The sequence below is a fragment of the Fundulus heteroclitus genome, chromosome 21 (genome assembly GCF_011125445.2).
Source record: "Fundulus heteroclitus isolate FHET01 chromosome 21, MU-UCD_Fhet_4.1, whole genome shotgun sequence".
Classification (NCBI taxonomy): domain Eukaryota; kingdom Metazoa; phylum Chordata; class Actinopteri; order Cyprinodontiformes; family Fundulidae; genus Fundulus; species Fundulus heteroclitus.
In genome coordinates, this window is record NC_046381.1 from 10703289 (window position 1) to 10725719 (window position 22431).

The following is a 22431-nucleotide window of genomic DNA, read 5'->3' on the forward strand; positions in this document are numbered from 1 at the left end:
TGAGGAAGCGATCTGAATTACATTTGTTCCCTGTTAGAAAGAAGAATAACCTGCATTAAATGCCGTCATGTTTTGTTACTCATTTTAATTCGCCCAAAAAAACTTACACGTTGCTGCTGTTTGGTGAAAAAGCTCCGGATGTCAGGCAGCTTTTTCGGTGGCATTTTTAGCCAACCCTGAGTCCAATAGGTTAGCTACCGGTTAAATTTAATGAACACCGCTGTGTTGCTATCTCTCCTCCTGTCGATCACATCAAATGGTGCGAGTGGCAATAGCGGGGGCTATTGAAAGCATAGATATCCAAGGAAGCGACAGGAGAGGGGGGGGCGGAGGGGGGTGATGTGGAGAAAGCGAGAGGCAACGGTTTTTTTTTTCCTGAGGAGCGGCGGAGTTTTTTTTTTTTTTTTTTTTTTTTTTTTTTTTGTCGGGGTTTATGGACGGTGAGCAGCGGGGAGAACTTTTTTATTTTCTTTCTGAGGAGCGGCCTGAATGGGGTTTTAATCAGATATACACAGCACCGAAAGTAAAATACGTGTACAAAATATTGGTGGGGACTGTCCCCCTACCGGTCAAGATTGGTGGGGACATGTCCATACCAGTCCTTAAGGAAGTTACGCCTATGGATTTAAGGATGTGTAATTAAGATACAGTAGGTGGCGATAGTGCTCCAACTGGTTGCAAGTCAGCTAAAGAAGAAGACGAAGAAGAAGATGACGATGACGTCAAGACGGAAACGGTCCATCCAAATTTGCGCGGGTGCACGCTGTTATTGTCGCTGTCATTTTCTCCAGGCTGGAAAGAAAAGGAAAAAAAAAACCATAAACGAAAAGGTAATAAACTATATATAGAAAAAAACTATTCCTGCATGAGAATTAATGTTTCTTCAAATGTTCGTACAGCATAGCAACTGGAGCGGGATGAAACGTTTAAACGCTGTCGGTTAGAGGTCGGCCATAGTTGTTTTTGTTGCGTTTTCGTTAATTACTTATCAAAAACTGAACGTTTTCATCCACTTGCAGCTTCCAGGTCACTTCGCTTCGCTTGGATAAGCCGGAATAATGTCCAAGCGAGAGGCTTTTTTAGAGGCAGCCTGCAGGGAGAAGGTGGAGGACTTTCTTCGCTTTATTGCTCTCCATGTAAGTGGCTAACTAGTCCTGGAAACCCGGGTTTCAGACATCATCTGTGTCTTTAGTTTGTTGTACACTGTGTCATACAAACATATCCATTGGCCCTTAATCGTTTTCCCATTTTGTCACGTTAGAATCAATGTATTTAGTGGGATTTTACATAAAGCTCTGCCTTTTTTTATGCAGTAGAAGGGAAAATGATCCGGTTTTCAGCCTGTTTTTCTGTGCTCAGTGGCACATCTTTTAATTTAGCTGTCATTGAAATATCTGAAACAGGGGCTCCAAACTTTGTGCACCATGGCCCAGACTCTCTAAAGTTTAAACAATTGGGGGAGATAAAAAAATAAATAAAATCTGGAATTATTTCCCTCAGCAATAAACTTAAAATGTAATATCTTGAAACAATGCAGAAAAGCAGAAATTATAGGTCCAAAAAACAGGTTTGCAACTTTTTGGGGTCGTATGTTTTCTTGTTTTGTTTAATTGGAAATTGCTTTAGGCTCTTCCAAATACAATAACTTGTGTCAAGAAGCTTTGCTGTGTTTAGGCAAGTTTAATAAATGGGTGTGCCCTAGGCTGTTTTTGAAGAGAGTGGGCGGATGGTTGTGGCCATACTTGCTGAGATATTAAAATGAAAGCGAAAACAACAAAAAACAAGGCTTTTAAAACAAGAAATACTTAGTTTAGTACTCAACACTTTCCATTTAAGTAGATTTAAATATGTTATTTAAAACATCACCTTTCAAAAATTACAAAAAGAATCCGTCTGCTTCTGTTTTGTTGCTGGAAGGCCATCTTTTTCATTCTTTATTGTCGTTGGGGACCACACACAATTATTCCAAGGGCCACAAATGGCTCCCGGGCCCCGAAAACATGTCCCATAGATAACCGACCCGAGCACAAATATGCGTAAATTCTTAAGTGATTAATTGATGAGATGAACACAAGTTGAATTAGATAAAAATCTGTTCCAAAAGCTTCCTTAAAGGACTGCTTCAACTCAAGAAAATTGTGATTAACTTGCTCTTAGGGACACCGCTATTAAAAACAAAACAAACTGTGATCGGATGAGAGAGTCTTTGAAAACATAAAATAATTGCATTAGAAATAGACATGCTATTGTATGAAAATTAAAACCCATCCTTTGAGTCATGAGAAAAATAATAATCCTGCAAATAATCTTTTGGTGCAATAGTGGCTGTATGAGCTTTTGATATAAATGTTTTTTTTTAAGTAAGGCCAGTAGAATAAGTATAAGTCCTTGGTCCAGTTAAATACTATTTACATGAAGTAATTATTATAATTTAAGGTAATTACCTGGATGTAAATTGCAAATAACGTATAAAAGAGAGGTTATACCCAGAGGCAAAGCTTTACCTTTTACAGAATCCCTCGTGAAGATAGTTTACATTATCAACAGCTCTCATTGTACAAAAAAAGAGCCGTAAGAATAATAACTGGAAAACACTATAGAGAGGCAACAAATCCACTATTTCTTCAGTTAAAATTGTTGAAACAAATGTTTAAAGCACATACAAACACACTACCAATCAACATTCAAAAAAGATTTAGAAAAAGAGAAAGCAAGTATAATTTAAAAGGAACTGAGATCTTAAAAACAATAGAACAAAACTGATGGAGCGCTGTGTTTCTGTGAAAGGAATCCGCTTAAATTATTTATTCACAATCTAAATAAAGAAAGCAAATAATCACAATCAATATTCACATATAAAAGGACAATAAAAGCTGCTATGCTGAGTTATAAATAATCCTGTCAAATGTTATGTTTTACAAATATACAGAAAATTAACCCAAAGTAAAATGTGTATTTCAGTTTTGATCATTTCATTATCTTTTTTTTTTTTTGTTATGTATATTGATGCTTATTGTGTTGTTGATGCTTTTGTAATTTAAGTTCTTAGTAAATGCATTGCTTTGGGTAAAGGGGGCAGATAACAAGATTCTTCTTCTTTCTGCTCCCATTAATGCAGGACTTGTTTAAATACAGGATTTACGTAGACTTTAAGGACCCGTGTCGCGTTCAGTTTTAGTGTCAGAGAGGCGGGCGTACAGGAAGTAAAAAACTGCAGGAGAAGTTGATGACGATGCACAAATGAAAGCAAAGTGACGGAAGCATCCCTTATCTGAATCCTGGGTCTGTTTCAGTTTTAGTAAAGAATGGCTGGGGTATGTGCGAGCTAGCAAAAGCCCAAGACAAATATAAATCCCCGGTTGTTTTTCTCTTTTTCTGAGCAGAAGAACAAAGCTGAGCCCTTCGATGTTAAGGAGGTGGTGGAGGAGATGCCCAGAGAGCAGCGGGAGGCTCTCTGGGGGCGGCTGGAGTCGCTCCTGCGGGAGATTTTGCTAGAGTTGCCTCCAGACCGCTGGGAGGAGGAGGCGATGCAGCAGGAGGCGGCTCCAGATCCTGTGAGTTTATCAGTCACTTCCTCTTCAGCTGGAGGACGTTAATCAACTGTTTCCCTCCAGCGTCGCCAATATCACGTTGTTCTCTGATTGCTTGTTTGTTATATTTGATTTCCTGCCTGACAATCCCTTAAAAACCTTTTTTTCATTCAGAAACATGTCAGGGCGGTGGTGGACGGTGTGGCCTTGGTGGCTGCTGTGTCCCTGAAGGTTTTACAGGACGGGAACAGCTACAGCGCACTTTTAGATATCGGCCACAGACTTCACGGTGAGAGTAATGTGTTGTTGTTTTTTTTTGCTTTTACTACCATGTGAATTGACTGAACCTTTGGGCCAGGGCCTTACTAGTCGTACCGACCACCCAAAGTGCTTTACAAATACGCAAATATAAGTCGGTCGGCAATTTAGGGTTAAGGGTTAACAATTTTCAGCCTGGAAGACGGCAACTCTTCCCAGCAAGCTCGCTGGGAAGATTTTCTTATCCTGACCTGAAAACAAAACTGTTCACAGATCAGTTGTTGAGCTGAACGTTTGAAATGTTGGACAACAGTTCATCCTGGTCTGAGAGACAGAAATTCGACCCGAACACTTCTGAATCCTGAAAGGATTCCACCGCCTGGAGACGGTTCTTTAGAACCGTGGAATAGGATTTTTTCTCTACGTCAGGATAAGAAAATCTGAGTTTAACAGGGTTCTCGCCAGCCCGTTTCAGCTTAATGGACCGTTATGCTGAAAGTTGTCAAGGTTACGCTGAAATTAGACCGTTATACAGGGACACAAAACAGTACTACACGGATGTTTGAGAATAACATAGAAGAGTCAATAACGCTCTTGAACGTGCATCAGTGCAGCTATAAACCTCTCAGACAACTTTAACGCTAACGCTAGCTGTTATTAGCCTGACTAACAGCCCCCTGCCAGCTGCGCTACGCAACGCTGCGCTGCATGAATGCATCCAGAGAAGCGTTGGCAAAACCAAACACGTGCACCCCGCACCCCCGCCGCCTGCTGTCCACCGTTACGCTGAAATAATAAAATCCTGGTGAGGACCCTGTTTAAAAAAAAATATCTGTTCCATCATGTTGAGAATAAACTCTGAAGAGCTAGAATTAGGCCAGGACTCTGTTGACTGCTACAAAAACTGGGAGCTTCTCACACCTTGTCTGGAAAAGTATGGAACTGGGTTCAGGATTCATCCATGGATCCATCCTACTTACTACTTACTTTCCTTACTCCCTCCCTTCCTTACTTGTCTTTTTTCTTGCCTTCCTTCCTGTGTTTCCTTCCATCCTTTCCTTCATTCCTTCATTTGTTTCCCTCATTCCTTTCCTTAATTCCTTCCTTTCTTTCCCTCATTCCTTTCCTTTATTCCTTCCTTTCCCACAAATATTTCCTTCTTTCCTTTTATTTCTTTCTTCCCTTCCACCTTCTTTTCTTCTTTCCTTACTCTTTCCTTTTTGTTTTCTTCTTCCTGTCCGTCCTATCATTTCTTATCTATACTTCCTTGTCATTTCTTCTGTCCACTTCACTCATTTCCTTCATCCCATCCTTTTCGTCTTGCCTTCCCTTCATTCCTTCTTTCCTTTGTTTTCTTCCTTTTCTTTCCTTCTTGCCTTCCTTTACTCCTTCCATCCTTTCCTTCATTCCTTCCTTCTTTCCTGTGTTTCCTCCCTTTCATTCATTTTCTTACTTTTGGTTTTCTTAATTTTCTTCATTCCTTACTTCAGTCCATTCCTTCATTCCTTCTGTTCTTTTCTTCTTCCCTTCCTTTTCTCCTTCCATCCTTTCCGTTATTCCTTCCTTCATCCCTTCCATCCTGTTTCCTTCTTTTCCATCGATTCTTACTTCCTTTGTTTTTCTTTTTTTCCTCCCTTCCTTTCCTCCTTCCATCCTTTCAGTCATTCCCTTCCATCCTTTCCTTCTTTCCATTCTTGGTGTCCACTGTGGAATCCTCCACCACAGATCCATAGCTGTCTTTTCTATCTGCCTTTTTAAAATATGATGAACGCTAAAAAGTGAAGCCTGGAAAAGTCTGGACTTTTTTTTTTTTACATTGAGCCTTTGAGAAAAGTTAATTGATTAAAGTTTCTGACTTTAGCTGTTTGTGTATTTTTCCACCAGATGTTTTGGTGTCGCTCCCTGAGTCAGAGGCGTCGCTGCAGCTCCACTTGCAGGAGCTGTTTGAAGCCTGGTGGAAGATGGGACTGCTGGGGAGGGAAAAGTTTGGTCGCACCGCTTTCCTCATCTCTCTCCAGAAGAGCTTCATCCTGAAGAAACCGGTCAGTGTGTTCTCCAGCAATGTTCAGTATCTCTAGCAACAGGCTTAGAGCTGTTTGCTCAGTCATAGCAACGTACTGCTGAACGGCAGGAGGAGAGGGAGCCACCAGCGTAACCTCTACAAACCATTGATCACCTGATAAGATTTAGTGATGCCATTTCCTCATCTCTGATCTTTTTGTCAGGGTGCTGAGATCCAGAGATTGTGGAGTCTCCACAATGTTCTCACGGTTCTGGATTACACGTCAGAAGACAACAAGCAGATAATCGACTTACTGCTTCAGTGCTTTCACCGTCCTTCTCACATCAGGAGCGACGATGTGAGTGGAGTCGGTCGCTATCGCCGTCGTAGCGTTGTCCCTGAGCTGTCAGCCTGACGGTGTTTTTGTTGTCACAGGGAAAGCGATTCCTGGTCTTCCTTTTCAGCTGGAACGTTGATTTTATCAGGGTCATCCATGGCAGCATTAAAAACCAGCTGGAGTTTTATCCCAGGTAAGATGTACGCTTTATACTCAAGGAACTCTCGTCAGTATATCGGGGACTTTAGTTTATTTATTTATTTTTTTTTTTTTTTAGGACCATGACTACTCATATTGCGGAGATCTACTTCCGAGCCTGGAAAAAGGCTAGCGGGGACTTCTTGGAGACCATCGAGAGCTCATGCATTCAGGATTTCATGCAAAATGCCATTTTCCTTCTAAGAACATCGCCTGTTCACTGCAAAGTTAGACAGGTACTATATGACTTCAGATTTACAAATAATTCAATAAGTATAACTGACTTGTGTTTGTGTTTTGTCGCCTTGATGCCATCCATCCATCCATCCATCCATCCATCCATCCATCCATCTTCTTCCACTTATCTGGGGTCGGGTCGCGGGGGTAGCAGCTTCAGTAGGGAGGCCCAGAGTTAAACTGAGTTAAAAGTAGATGTGCAAAGCTCATAGAGAGAGCTTTAGCTGTATTTGACGAGGTGTCGCCTGTCAATCAGTCTTGAAGGCTCGCCAGCAACTGACCAATCAGCAATCGCCATTAGTCCCAATGTGAAATGCCCCTCACCTGCAGAAGCTGCTGGCCCTTTATCTACGACGTTGGCATTTCTGCATTCCAAAGGCATTGCCGTCAGAGGGAAATAATTAAAAAAAACATCAGTAAAAATGGTAAACACCGTCAGTGGGGAAAAATTCAATAAAGACCTGTTATCCTGAACATTTAGGGTTTGGAATACAGTTAATTATTTCCCCAAAACCTAAAAGAAGTCTAGAAAAAAAGGTAAAAGATGGATATGCGGCCGACCTGAGCAGCTGAACACAACAGGAACTACAGCATGTTTGTCTGTATGAAAGTAACTCAGTTTAGTTTTTTTATACGCTTAATGGTTAAATTAAAGGGAAATGTTTGTTTGGTCAGTGAAGTTGAATCTTTGTCAGCTGTGATCAGTTAACTGGAATGATTTTGCACAAAGCTTTTAACGAGTAGTGTGAAGTTAAATTTGTCCTAATGCAGAATTTCACAGTAAATTCTTTCTATTATGGCTCAATGGCAGCATGAAAACCTACTGCACTCTGCAGTAACTACTTTAAGTTACTTATATATTTTAGGTTGGGTATAAGTTGGGTGGTTAAACTTGGGCTTTTACATCGATTTGTCTGTGGTTACCTTGAAATAACTTCAACTCAATGAAGGGCTCTTGAAATTATGTTCCCTGTTTTCTTTTCCTTAATCTTTGACAGTCAAGGCAAAATGCCTCTGTTAGAGCTGTGAGCTTCACCATCACCGCCATTACAAGGTCAATCGCAATGGAGATGAAGTATTTCCATTTGCACAAAACACTATTTAGATTTTTAGGTGTTAAAACTTTAAAACCATGCATCCTCTACCTCCTACTTCACAATTGTGCACTATTATTTTTTTCAAGGTTTATTTCATAAAATCCAAGTAAAACAAGCTGAGGTTTGTGGCTGACGTGTGAATACTAAGGTGGCGTACGCTAAAGTGTTGACTGTCCTCCTTCCTTTATTCCATGTAGATCGTGAGTTATTTCCACTCTCGGAAAGGATGTCATCGCGTGGACAAGATGCTGTATAACCTCTACAGGCCCATCCTCTGGAAATCGCTCAGTGTACGCACACACACCACTATTTATTTTTTTATTTCTGTGATCGTTGCCGTTGTGTCGACTTGCTACACCGGTGTTAATGTCTTCCTGTTTGACGCCTTCAGGTTCCTAACTTTGAGGTGCGTGCAAACGCCACTCTGCTGTTCACCGAGGCCTTCCCAGTCCATGACCCAGATCTGAGCAACACCAATGTGGAGAGGGACATTACGAAGCAGCTGGAAACAGCCATGGTGGGATTTAATTATATTATATTAAAGTGTCTACACAGTTTGGATGCGTCCAGAAAAGTAATTAAATTTGGTTTCCAGGTCTGGATAGGTTTTTATTCCCTATCCCATTCTCTCTAGCCTACATTTGTTCGTCCGTCCTTTTCTTTGTTCCTGTTTTTGCAGCCTGACAAAACGTAGAAACATTTCCTGCAACAAAAGACAACCGAGAACTGTATCCCTTTAGAACTGATGGAAAAGGACAGAGCACTTTGGAGTTTAGAAACATGGGACATTTTACGGAAGAGGATTAGGGCCATTAAAAAAAGTCTATTCAATTCAGACATTTTTCTCAGAATTCTGACTTTAACACTCAGAATTCTGAGAAAAAATGTCAGAATTTTGACTTTAATCTCACAATGCTGCCTTTTTTCTCAGGTATTTCGGACTTTAATCTCAGAATTCTAAGATTAATGTCAGAATTCTGACTTTAATCTCATAATTCTGAGAAAAAGGTCAGAACTGAATAGACTTTTTTTTTTAATGACCCTAATCCTCTTCCGTAACATCTTGATGTGAAAAATGCAATTTTTTTCCAACTCATATAAATATCTTCCCCAATCAGGGGCTCCTTGACGACCCTCACCCCACCGTGCGCTCCAACGCCACCTTGGGCGTGTGCAAGATCCTGGCAAAGTGCTGGGAGCTCCTCCCCCCGGCGGTCATCACAGATCTTCTGAAGAAGCTGGTGGTGGAGCTGGCCGCTGACAGCAGCTCTTCTGACGTCCGCTGCGCTGTCTTTAAGGTGCGTTTGAGAGATTTTTAAATCTTTAAAGCAACATTTACAGATATTATTAGCTAGAGATAGGGTTCGAGGCGGAAAAGCTCGACCTAGTTTTGCTTGTGCGCCTCTTTTGCAATGTTGTTTACAGTAGAGTTTGGTTTCCTGAGTCATTATTTGTTTATCAAAAACTCGCTACCTGGAAATAATTGAAGTTATTGGCAAAAATATCCTGTATCTCTGGCAAACCATTATTTCGCAACACTTTAATAAAGAAGCCGCCTTTTTAAGGACGATAAAAGAGCCTAAAAGACACAATTTGTATCAGCATAGTCTAAACTTTTTTTATAAGATGTAGAAAGAAGAAATAATTTTTTTCTAAGAATATTTGGGAATTATTTTTAATTTAAGTCTTTTATACTAAAGGAAAAGAAAGTCTTTATATCTCTTTACATTTGGCCAAATTGGCATCTTACATATTTCCATTCTGTTAAACCTGTGACCACATTAGGCACGTGTTTTACTTTTCTTCTGGTATATATTTCATGCTGATTATGGATTTATATGTTTCTGTTTGTTTTTTGTTTTTCCCCATGCAGTCCCTGACTATTGTCCTGGACAACCCTCTGAGCCACCCACTGCTGGAAAAACTTCTGCCAACGCTCAAGTACAGCCTCCACGACACGTCAGAGAGGGTCCGCACGGCTTTCCTCGACCTGCTCATCAAGGTTAAAGCAGTCCGGGCTGCCAAGGTGTGTTTGGAGGAAATTTATAGTTGCTTTTTTCCCCTTCTTGAATGGTCTGTGCAAAAATTCCCCACATTTATTTTAAGCCGTTCTTGAAGACAGAACAATGTGCTGAAATCCTGAAAGGCTTGCTTTCTTAAGGCTAAGGGATTCTTATTTTCAGCAAAAATAAAACATTTTTATCATGTTTTCTTCCCATTTTTTTCAGTTGGTCCTGAAAGTGAGGCAGAAAAAAACTGTTGTGATTTTCTAGAAGAATCAAAAAGTGATTAATTTTCGTTCCTCTAAAAGCGGGTCGATTCAAGGAAAAACTAAGTATTACAATACATCTCTGCTGCAGTGAAGGAGTTATACTTATATTATTTTCTTACCATATGGTTAGTTAACAATGCTGAGTTAAAGATTCGTTTCAAAATAAACTGTAATTTAAAATTAACCATTATTATCTAATGTAAAATCATATTATTTCCCAAACTTGCCATAAATGTACCATTGTGGGCCATTATGTTACAGGTAAACCACTCAAAAAAGTGACACTTTCTCAAACAATAACAGACTGATGGAGAAAAACCACGAGCAGTGCTGTCTGAGAGCACAAAAATGTTTCAGTACAAACATAAAGTAAAAATAACAAGTTCACGTGTTGCAAGCTATCCTCCGTCTTTTAAAAAATATCCCTACCAAGTGCCTGACAGGCCACTGCTACTGCTTGTCTAACTGAATTTTAAAGTGTGTCCCTATTATTAGTATTGTCTTTTTTTGAGTTCCTCTGCCTTTTGAAACAAGAGGGGGAACTTTATTTTATTTATAAATGTGATGTTTACTTTGTTTTTTGGCCATAAGATGTGCAGAAGTAAATTACTAACAAGAAATGTGATTGTCCTGTTAAATGATCCACCCGTACACAGTCTTTGTGCCTTTTTATTAGCACTATATCTAGGAATTTAAAACAGTAATTGTACTAGTTGGATTAAGAGCGCGACACCATCTGTAGTTGAAGTTCAGTTTTGTAAGGCCGGGCCAAATTTATTCAGAAGCACTTTAAAAACAGCACAACTCACCTGTTCGAGTGCTGATAATCGGCTCAGCTGCTCAACAGATGTCATACATGAGCAATAAAAACACAAGAAAACACACAGAAGATGCTCTAAAAGCAACACCAACAAATAAAATAGGCTGCCCCATTCTTGGTCAAAAGACAATAAAAAAAAAAATGATTTTTTCAGAACAGATTTTAAAAGGTCTATATCCTGCTAAATCAACTTTTTGAGCTTTTAACTGTTATGATGCTACTTCTACATCAAAATCCTGACCAAAGTGGTGTTTTTATAGGTTCATGCATGTCTGAGTAATCCTGGTAAATTCTGCTCTCTGAGCAGCAGCCTCTCCCTGTCCTAGGAAACGAGCTGCCAAGACCGGTATACGTAGGGAGGTCATTACCCGGCCCCTCCAGGCAGCACCTACCTTGACTATACCACCTGTGCCTAGTAAACAACACCAATAAGCGGAGATGTGAGGCAGAGCGCGATAATTTCTGCACAAAGATGAGACAAAGCGGCTCTTTTAGCACCTAATCTGCACAGCGACAGCAGCTGCTTATTTTTGATACCATGCTGCAGCGGCTCTAGGGCGACCCCACATGGAGAGAGGCAGCATTACAGTGACGGCGAGCGTCTTTCTTCCAGGTTGTTAAAAGTCAAATGAATATTATATGAATTTTATATATATATGCCTATAGTTGATGTTGAAAGGATTAAAAAAAGTATAATATAGATCCTTTAGCAATGCACAGTGTAGACGCCTGTCTGATTTGCTCCAGCTAAAGAGCATGTAAAGATTTAAAATCAACTAAAATATGTTAACATGAACATGAAGCCAGTGCAGTGAGGCTGAAACGGGAGTTTTTGTGCTCGCTCTTTCGTGTGTCGGTCAAAAGATGTGCAGCTTCAACCAGCTGGACACGAGACAGGGATGTCGGTGAGACGCCATTGTTTAGGGAGTAACAGGAATCCAGGCGTGCTGTGATCAAATAGTGGATTACTGTTTTGCCTTAGCCAGTCATTTCAGTTGACTGAAAAACTGGATTTTGTCAGTGAAAAGATTAAAATCACTGTCCGTTTTCACCTGTAAGGTTAGTGACAATAGGTTCAGGCAAAAATATTGGAGGATTGAGACAAAAACTAAGCTTCTTTTACTTTAATTTGTAATTATCAGTATTTCTGTATTTGAATTCCTGATGACATTTTATGAAGACCATGATAGTTACTGTACTACGCAGCTTGTTTCCAACCTTTCTTGTCATTTTTTAAAGTTTTGTTGTATTATGCAGTTGTTTCTGAAATGGGCTCATTAGTTTATTTTTTAAAAAAATGTTTTAAATCAGAATATTACATTTTAAAAGGCTGTTCATCCTTCTCAGTGAGCCAGGCTGAAGTGACAGACTGTCCTATAATTGTTTGCCTTGTCTCGCGTGACATTCAAGCACCTGAGACCTAAGAAACACAAAAGTTTGCTTATTTTGAGCTTTAAATCAACAAAACGCCTCAAAGATTGCACGGTTGTCAGCTGTCAGTTAAGGTCGGTGATTCGCTTCAGTGTATGATGTGGTTAAAATGATAAAACAATCAAGAATAAAGCATAGAAATGAGTGACCTATCACTACATTTTGAAAATATGTGTAAAAAAAAAAAGTTTTGAAAATTCTACATGCATTTGATGGTGGACCCCAAAAAGTTGCATACATAAAATAAAAATTCTAACAGATCTTTGTATTAATAAGTCTATTAGAAAATTAGACCTTTTAATGGCTTTTGTAAGAGCGAGCAAAACTACTTCCTACATACATTTTCTAATGTAATATTAGTAATATGTAGTTTTATTAGATAAACTTTCCTCAGACAGATTAAAAAGCCGAGGCTTCCTCGCCCTTTTCTTTCACTCTCCAGTTCTGGGATGTCTGCAGCATGGACCACCTGCTGGCGCGCCTCGCCATCGACTCGCATTCGGCGTCCAAACGCATCGTTGGCCTGCTCTTCAAGTCCTTCTTCCCTGTCAACGAGCCGGAGAGGGAGTGGTGCTGCCGGTGCATCATCCTCATCCAGATGAACCCCATGGCCGCCAGGAAGTTCTACCAGTTTGCTCACGAACACACGGCTGCCACTAACATCAGTAAGGAGCACAAGGGGGTTGCACAGATCGCAGAGTAAACGACGGGCCGTGGTTGTGAGTAATCTTGTTTTTATTCCCACAGTAAAGCTGATGCTGGCGATTCGCCGCTCTCTGAACAGCTGCATCCAGGTTAACCATGACTTGACGGATATTAACGACAGCAACAAGGAAAACAGCACAGTAAGAGGGAAACTTTTGACAGATTCTGGCGAGCTAGTAGATTCTTGGGCTGTGAATGCTAATTTGGAGGCATTTATTTTGCTCTCTTTCTAAATGCCAAACCCCAAAGAGCAACTGCCAGGAGTTTGTGTAGTTATCCAATCTCATTATGGCCCAGGGTACCTACCTGGAAACTTCTGCAAAAGGAAGTTAGTTATGTGTTGTTTTTTTTTCAGGTCTGTGTAAGAATTTAAAAAGAAAATAGTCAGTAGAAATATATTTGCTTTTCCTGCTCTTAATTGCCTACTTCCTTTCACCCTGCAACATCTTGTAGATTGTAGATAGATAAATATATGCTGGAAGTTAAACTTTTTTTAATTTTTTCTTCATAGTGGCTTAAAAAGGTCTCGATTTGGAACATTGGAGGCTTTTCTTTTAAGTTGCACATGTTGTATTTATATCCGTGATGTTTTCCATGTTGTATGTGATGGAGCAACACAAAGTAAGTAAGTGGGGGAGCGTAAGTGGGGGAACAAAATGTTACATGGTTTTCATCCCCCTTTATGCATATATATCGGTGTAATCAATTGCTGCAGGTCTGGTGGGAGAATCTGTTGATAGTATAACACTAACATGCAATAAATATTTTGGTTGTAACGTGACAAAATGTAAGGAAAAAAAGTGGAGTCATGACAAAGACTCTTGCAAGGCACTGCATTTTTGATACAAACCTGACTTCTTGTAGCCAGCAACATCTAAAGTAACATTAAAATGATTTTTTTTATGTACGCTATGCATGCCCTCAGTCTGCGTTGATGAAGATTTAAATGCTGCTTTCAGCTGGAAGGGCCCGTGTTGCCGGAAATGGCTGTTGTGTCCAGCTTGCTGGAAGTCGTGGTCATCCTGTGGAGAAGTGTCGAGAAGGCGCTGAAACAAAACCAAGAGGCGCACAAGTACACCGTTACCAAGTTTGGGAACGTTATGGCCAAGTATTTCCAGGCTTTTGAGGTAAATTAGCTGCCGCTCATTATTATTTTAACATTTGTCTGAACCAGTCCCTGAGGAATGTTTTTGTTGTATTATTGGTTTTCTAGGACCAGCGCTCCACAGTACCTCTCATACAGCTGGCCTCGTTTATGCCCCCCACTGCAGTTCCAACCTTTAGGTGAGCTGTAATGTTAATCTCATTTCACTGCATATTGCTCTGAAACAGCCTGAGTAACACGTCTGTCCTGTCCTGTTATATCCTAGCCGTGGAGTCCTGTCCAGACTGAGGCGGATGGACCCCGAAGCTCCTCCAGCACAGTTCAGCCAGCTGCTGGACTGCATCTGCAGCTGGGGCCAGGAGGCGGACATCCTGGAGCTGGTCTCTGATTGGCTCGGCAAGTCCACGCCCAAGCAAGGGGTCAGTGGTTGCACCATCGGATGGTTTTCTTTTGGCTGTTTTAGACCTGCACTCTCTTTAGAAAATAAGGCCTCCTATGCTGTCTGGATTCTGGAAAAGTGAGAGTTTGGAAAAAGGTTACGTTTTCTAGAAGACAAATTGAATACTGCTTAATAAATGCATTGGCTTGTGCTTTGATTTATTAATTTGTCTCTATTTTTGATAAGTCAAATCACACCTTGATTTTGACATTTATGCCAGTAGTATTTTTTAATTTTGTACTGACTCAGTGCACATTTAAAAAAAAAAAGAAATAATCTAAAATTAGCCATTTCTAGGAAACCTTTGATTCCTAAAGAAACCAAATAAAGCTGCCAAAGTTCTCAAACTGTTCTTTAAATAACCTGCGTTTAGTTGTTGTTATTTCCTTTCTTATGAGATAAGTTCAGGAAGACTAGATATTGAAATAAAGTTGATGTAAGTTGGTCTAAATAATGCAAAAGTGGTTTCCATACACCGCTCTGAAAACTGGAAGGAAAATTTCTGTGTTTTAATATTTTAGGATGTATGGAAGTGACTGCTACTATGTGTGCTAATATTACAACTTTAAAACCAAGTATGTTATTAAAACTCATAAAAATGTATAAATATGAGTTTAAAAAAGCAGGGGTGTCCAACGTTTTGCCCCTCGACTTAATTTCTTTTTTTTGTGGCCCCCAATTGCTGTTGAAGACTAAAACAAATATGGCCCCGCAGTATAGGTGGTTGATGCAGTTTGGATACTTTTCATTTTTAAATAGGGCAAAGTTATCAGCGATAAATAAAATTCTTTGCTAAGTTAAAAGTTATTAAACTTCACTAAATTCAACAAGCGTTTTGAAAGAACAGGCGACCCAAACCCTGTTCTCATTTCTGAGAATAGACAACACGTATTTTCTTTTTTCAATTTCAACCAAAAACAGTTTATAAAACTTTTTCTTTTTTCTTTTCATAAAGCCAACGTAAAAAAAAAACTTTTCTAAGGGTTTGGATCTGCAACGATTTACACATTCCTTACAAAATATCTTATTTGCTAGATTGAAATATAACATGCTTTTTTTGTGATGATTACAACTATAGTTTTTTGTAATGCACATTTTTGGCCAGCGAGTACTTTTGATTTGGTCGTTTTGGCTCGCGTCACAAAACGTTTGGACACCTCTGTGAAAGAAATGTATAGGTTCCATTTAAAAAGTCTCCTCTTCCCCGACTCCAGGACAAGGCCGCTAAAAGCAGAGCGGTGCGAATCCAGGAGCCGGTGGAGGCCAAACCGGACCTGGCGCTGGCGTATCTGGAGTACCTTTTCAGCCACTCCTTCACACGGGAGAAAGTCCTGGCTCTCGATGGGGGGCGTCTGAAGCAGCTTCTTACACTTTTAGGGAACTGGAAGGTAAGTCACTCGTACGCTTTTATACAATCGTTAAATAATTAATTTTAAAGACTTCCCTCTGTAACAGACCTGTTCTGTGTGTTGTCTCGGCAGGCGGTGCTCTACGACCACCTCCGCTCCTCCACGGAGGACCCAAACGGTCCCGAAGTGGAGACGGCGCTGAAAGCCTTTGAGTACCACGGTCGTCTCAGCGCACATCTCCAACACAACGTGAGCCTCTCTGTCTCATCCCCTTACCATCTGTTCTCTACCTCCTCCAGTGAGCAACACCAGCGTTGTTTTGATTCAGGGCTCCTTTTTTTTTCACAGTCGGGTTACGATTCTGTGCTGAAACGACGTGAAAGAAAGCCTTCTCTGTTTCACGGGTTTCACGAATACAGAAAACCGAAAGCAAACCTGTGAATTTTGAAGTTTCTTCTTCCATTAACGGAGGAATCTGCAGCTTCTTGTCCTGGACTTGTGTCTAATCTAGAGATGGGTACCATTCACGTTAGAACCGATACTTGGTACCTGGGAATCCATACCGGTACTTAATGGTTCCTATTTTCGGTACTTTTGTGTGTTTATGAAGTAATAAATATCAGTCTATTAATAAAATTTCTGAGTTTTTCAATTTGTCTATTTCTCAATATATACACTTGTTTGGATCTACAAATTAACCTTATTAAATCATTTATGAATTTAATACATTGGCTGACAAATAATTAAGGAAATGCAAAAATAAAACAAAGTTTTTACCACAACCGCAGTTATCAGAGGCACGATTAACGCTGTGTGTAAATAAAATTCAGGGAATTGTTTTAGTGCAGTAGTTGCAAAAAATATATATATTAAACACATTTTATCCAGCTTTGTAAATCAGGGCGGGATACGTTTACAATGAGGGAACAGAGAGGCTCTCCTCTCTGCTCTCTTTGCTCTGCCTGCAGGCGAGTTTCAGGACGAGGCAGGTGTCTGTCTGGGAGACGGTGCTGGGAGAAGTGCTTGGCTGTCCAAAGACAAGAAGTCCGGAACGATTGTTACTTTCACAGCAAATCACCAATAACAGAAGAAAGTGGCTAGATATTTCCCTGGTCGCTTTTTAGAAAAAAGGTTGCTTGGATGGGTCTGAAATGTCGCTAAATGTAGCAATAAATTCCCTAAGTTAACAACAGTGACCAGGTGTTTCCTCAGATTAGAAGTATTTCCCCACTGGCCTTACATTTCACGTCACAGATATCGCAGCGAGGGCAATCTGCAGAGCATTCTGAAAAGTGGAGACAGCGCTTTCTATTAGCCATGATTTGTTGACTGGACCAAAGGCTACTGACATCATCACGCTGTTGTGCGGTGCTGTGTTCATGTTCGGCATGGAAAATCGCCCACTCTGCCACTCCCTCTGTGTCACAGTGACGCGTTTAGGTACCGAAACATGGTACCGTGTGTATTTACGTGAATCGGCACCCAGCAGTACCGACAGGATTCGGTCGGTAACTATAAAAGTACAGAATCTCATCAGATGACAGATTAGACACGAGTCCAGGATGGATTGTTGAATAAATCGTTGAAGAAGAAATATGACTTCTCTTATCCACACCGGGTCAAAACTTTTTTTTTTGCCACCAACAGGCTTCTGGCGTAGCTTGGGGTGAATACTTTGATCATTCGACATGGTAGAGTTAATGTAGTAACATTAAAATGCTTCATTTCCTGACTTACCTCTGGCTTTTAAGCTTAGTTCATACATTTCCGACGGGCTGGAGGTGAGGCCTTTTGGGCCAGTTTCCTTCCGTCTAATTGTGGCAGCGGGAGTCTGCTTCCATCCAGACCTCAGCAAAGTGGTTTCAATTGATGATTTCTGGATCTGCAGGTTTTCAGAAATGTCTCACAAAAAAAAATTTCCAACCTGATTTAATCTAGTTGTCTTCTTCCTGGATGTTTTTGGGTTACTGTGAATTGTGCCGTTGTGAGGGCGTGGCGCCAGCTCAGAGGTAGAGCCCGCGGTCTGTGTCCCTAGTCCTTGAAGCGCTGGGTCTTCTCTGTCTCTAAACCCCATTTCCTGTTATCCTACTGTCAAATAAAGACCACCGGTCCAGAAAAACCAACCCGCCATTCTGAGGATTGATGCCATCTGAGTTGAAGTGGTTGTATAATCGTTCCACTTTGCTCTGAAACTGTAGCCGATTCCCTCGCTGAGCTGTGACTCTGCACAGCTTCCAGACATTTCTCCAGACGACAGATATTTATTTATTTTAAGCCTGTATGTTTCTGGCGAGGAGCCTGCTCCTTCTGTCTTCAGCTCAAATAAAAGCGAAGCGTCTCGTCTGTGTCCCAGTCGACAGAAGGCCGGGACTACCTGCTCTCCCTGGAGCGTGTGGCAGAGTGGGTCGGAGACAAGGTTCTGCCCTTCCTCGCGAAACGCAGGAGCGACGAAGACGGCGGCTGCGAGCGTTCAGAGAAGTCTCAGCAGCTCGCCAGACGGATAACGGAGGTGAACGTCACAGTTGCTTTTGTCTAAACATGCAGAACCAGAACTGTTCATTAGGGCTCAGTTAAGCATTTTATCTAAAAGGAAATGATTTTCTCCCTTTTGTTCATTTCAGAAACTAAATATATACTCCCATGTTTGATGTTTTAAGAATATTTTCTCATATTCTTAGTCAAGCGGGTCCTTTATTTCAAATGTAATGCCTGCTAGTTCTATGTGGGAGACATTTTGAGGCGCTCTGGGGGTTTCTGACAACATTCAACACAATATAGATTCTCTTTTTTTGTTTCTTTTTTACTCCTGGAAGAACAAAATGAGAAATGATTGCATGTCAAACTGCAGTCTGGAGTCTATCTCTATGATCACTTTCGCAGCTCTCAAGTTAAAGTTACACTTGGTCCCTATACAGTCTGGGAAAGTACGGGATCTAATTATAGTCATCTCCAGGGTTGGAGAAGTAGGAGAGAGAACATGGTGTGTAGAAAACAGAAGTCTAACTCCAGGTTATTCTTCTCCCATGGTCTAAATACTCACTTTGTTATATTTGGCCATCAATTCCTTTATCTTTGTTTGTCCGTCCATTTGTCTTTGCATTAATTTATTCATCCATCTCTATTTCGGTCTATCCATTCTGAACTTTTCAGTGTATACCTTTTTTAAATTGCATTATAAAATGGGCTGAGAAGTTTAGAAAATCGAGCCTGTTAAAATTGGGATTTTGGAGATGAAAGATGAATTAAATCCCTGATTACAGCTTCCTCTGTCGGCGGATTAAATTGCATCCCCGTGTTCAAACACTGCCACCTCAAATTTTTACTTCGCTCAATTTCACCCCAGCACACACCCCGGTTTAAAATGAATCCGGCGGTAATCTTGTTATCCTGGATGTTTGGTTCTGCTGCGCTTATTTCCCTCCACCATCTGGGACTCCGAGTGCTGCTCGGTAAATTTAGGATCCTCATTGATTCTTCTGCGCCGGTGCTCACGCTGGGTTGTCTGCAAGCCTCCTCCTGCTCACGCCACTCAGATGCACTGTTTTAATATCTCTTCTTTTTTTTTTTCCCCTCACTGTTTCAAGTAAAGTAACTGCATGTTGTTTTGTTTTGCCTCTCATCAGGGCTTCCTGACTGTCTGCCGTGACGTCGTTCTGGTGGGTTTGGGGGACGAGACGTTCAAAAGCCAGATCCTCTACCTGTGCTCCCTCATCCTCATCTCAGGTGAGGGTGTCTCCCGATGTTTAAAGGAGAGATTGCTGTTAAACTAGACAGGAGGAAGGATGTTTTTTTTACCGAGGTTTAGCCGTCCACACGGCGACGTCACGCCGCCGGTGTTTGTGTTTCCAGAGGCCGGCTACATGTGCATCCCAGCCGTTCTGGCGCTTTTGAAGGAGGTGGCAAACAGCTCCGTGCCCGACGATGACATCCAGGATCAAGAGAGTCACGAAGACTCCTCCACGGTCATTTTGGGAGGGGTGGCCAACATTTTCCAGAAGATCATAGAGTTGTTGGCAAGTCGGCTGAGGAAGGAACCAGAAGAGGGACAACTAGTAAGAAGTTTTTTTTCTTTTTTTTCTTCTTTTCAGCATTTTCGCGTTTCAACGTCTTAATCATCATTAATCCTTCATTCAAAGTTTAACCTAATAACCCATTCCCATTTATTTAAGTCACACATGACTTAAGTAAATGGCTGATTAACAGCATCCTTGTGAATTTGACTGTAAATTTGAGTTTCCACCTGAGCTGTGGTTTTCTGCAGCTCCCTCAGAGAAACCGTGGGCCCCTTGGTTGCTTCTCTGATTAATGCGCTTCTTGCCTCGCCTGTCTTTTGTAAAACAGTCCATTTTAGATGACTGATAGATGTAAATTGTTCCATCTACTCCGCGTCGATCACTTAAAAAAATGTGAAACTGTTCATTGGGTAGAAATACGTTGACAAGACTGTTTACGTGGCAAAACAAACACGTTTTTCATGCGTTAGTGGTTGCTGTCAGCAGCTTCTTGGTCCTCACCTCATGAGACTCTCTGTGGTCCGATGCAGCTGTGCCAGTCAGCCGTTCCCGGTCTGAGCGACTTCCTCCAGGTGGTGCAAACCTGGGACGCGGCTCTCCTTAGCGGGGTGTACTCCACCGTCTTTGCCGTCCTCATCGTGGAGAAGAGACATTTGCTTCAGAAGGTAAGAGACGACAGAGTAGAGTTGATGTTTCCCCGCTTCGATTAGCTTTGGAAACGAGGCAGGGAACCTCAGCGACTGATTGGAAAATTAGTGGATCATTAATATTTTTTATTTATTTTTTCTCAGCTTACTCAGACTGAAGAGGTGTTCATCCCTCAGTCAGTCGATGAAATGCCTCCCTTGTCCAGCGTACTGCTGTCCGTCATCCTCAAATCTCCCTCTGTCACAAGGTTTATACACTGAATTCCACTTTTTTTAATACAATTCTTATTTAATAAGATCATTAAGATTGTTCGTAAGTGTTTAGTTCTTGACTCCTTCTCTTTAGGTCATTTCTGGCAGAGGTCTCCTCGTCGCTGGCCTCAGGCGACCTCAGCAGTCTCACCGAGCTGGCAGCCGTTCTGCACGTCTTGGCGGTCATCAAACAAAGTACGTCTCCACACCCAGAGCATTCATGTCAACGTTTGCGCCGACCGTTTGTTACAAATGGATCTGATCTGTTGCTCCTCAGCGGGGAAGTGCATAGGCGGCACAAAGAGCGCTGCTGTGTCTGTCCAGAAGCATCTCGAGAAACACGCAGTCTCTGCTCTGGGCAGCAATGAAGTCCAGAGGTGAGTTACAGGGAGAGAGGTGTTTTTTTTATTATTACTATTATTCTGTCAGAGTTAATGCACCATCTGGGAAAGTCTGAAATGTGATTCAGATATGATCCAGATCTAGATAAGTACAGGAAGAAATAATGGACTAGACTTTACAGTGCAATACTAAAGTGTCCATGTATCTTAATCTCTTTCACATCCCAGAAATAAAGGCCACTTTGCTCTGAAACCCTGAAACAACACCCAGTGGATAATCTCTGCCATAAACTAAAAGGGAATTCTTCCATTTAGCATTAAAATGGGTTTAAAAAAAAGGACACATAGGTTCTGGGGGGGGGAAATGTTGAACTCTGTTGGATTCCTCTGTTGGCTAAAGATGGAAACTTTACAGTTTATGGATCATAACCTTTTATCTTGGTTTCCCACAGGGTTATATATGAATCTTCAGTGAAGACTTTGAACGAGCTTCTCCATCTCTGATCGTCCATAAAAGAAAAACGATGTGTGGTTGCCATGTTTTATTTTAATGTTGTTCACATTTATACTGCATCACCATGTTGAGAATTAAATGAAATACTTATTCTGTTTCTACAGTTAAAATATTCCCAATTGATGCTTAAAATTTAGAAATGTCTATTTTTTTTCCCCTCCTACGCTTTCCATAACTTTCATTTATATTTTCATATTTAAACTTTTTTGGAGTGTCTGTAATTCTCTTTATACATGTTGGTGTGTCTACCTGCTTTAATCCGCAATAAACAATAAATTTATACTGGATGTTTATTATCACTTCATATAATAGTAGCAGGTCAAACCGATGATTTATGACCTCAATGATTTTTTTTTTTATGGCCTCTGATAATTTTGATGCAGACATTAAATCTAAGCTCTTTGTCTGGGAGTTTTGGAGAAAGCTGTTCACAGGGAAACAGGATGCTGCTTTGCATGATGTTCATGCCTATTAATCTCTTTTATTATGGCTGCAGCCCAATTCTTTATAGTGCAGGCTAGGGCTGGACAGTTAATCGCATTTGCAATATAATTGAGATTTAAAAAAAGACAATTTCCAAATAGCAGAGGTCTGCAATTTTTTTTTTTTTTTTTTGGCTATGTTACAATTAATGGATCAGACGCATCCTTTAGGTGTTGGTAATATTTTTATTGTTTAAAGGGGGTTTGCCTCCACATGGAAGGGAAGAGAGTTGCAGCAGTGAGATAATCTGGTTTTTATTATTTGTTTTAGAGTTTATATAATCATACTTTTTTTTACCAAAAACTTTCAGGAATCTTACTATAGCATTAAGTAGCGGTCAAACTGTTTAATACATAGATTTGTTTGTCGGTTGCTCCTTTTATTTAACAAGGATTTATGTG

At 40.8% G+C, this 22431-nt stretch overlaps 1 protein-coding gene across 2 annotated transcripts; it reads left to right on the forward strand.

The window, feature by feature from the left end:
• Nucleotides 1-724: 724 nt before the first annotated feature.
• ncapg2 (non-SMC condensin II complex, subunit G2) lies at nt 725-21840 on the forward strand. 2 transcript variants are annotated; one of them, XM_012853169.3, is made up of 27 exons: nt 725-830; nt 1020-1136; nt 3384-3554; nt 3705-3819; nt 5673-5830; nt 6014-6148; nt 6226-6320; nt 6405-6561; nt 7857-7949; nt 8051-8176; nt 8778-8957; nt 9533-9685; nt 12625-12847; nt 12930-13027; nt 13847-14014; nt 14101-14171; nt 14258-14411; nt 15646-15819; nt 15913-16029; nt 18134-18289; nt 19404-19503; nt 19630-19832; nt 20324-20458; nt 20585-20688; nt 20787-20887; nt 20970-21069; nt 21486-21840. In XM_012853169.3, exons 2-27 carry the CDS (start codon nt 1059-1061, stop codon nt 21535-21537), a joined length of 3417 nt encoding a protein of 1138 aa, XP_012708623.2. In that variant the 5' UTR covers nt 725-830; nt 1020-1058; the 3' UTR covers nt 21538-21840. The 2 variants fall into 2 exon arrangements, with proteins under 2 accessions (XP_012708623.2, XP_035981065.1); XM_036125172.1 differs by lacking the exon at nt 725-830 and having other exon boundaries at nt 971-1136.
• The last annotated feature ends 591 nt before the right edge of the window (nt 21841-22431 follow it).

Excerpts from the sequence above, each read along its gene's own strand:
- ncapg2 (XM_012853169.3), top strand. The coding sequence starts at position 1,059 with ATGTCCAAGCGAGAGGCTTTTTTAGAGGCAGCCTGCAGGGAGAAGGTG. Across the intron at positions 3,820-5,672 it reads TATCGGCCACAGACTTCACG|ATGTTTTGGTGTCGCTCCCT; the intron begins GTGAGAGTAATG and ends TTTTTCCACCAG. Across the intron at positions 7,950-8,050 it reads TCCTCTGGAAATCGCTCAGT|GTTCCTAACTTTGAGGTGCG; the intron begins GTACGCACACAC and ends TGACGCCTTCAG.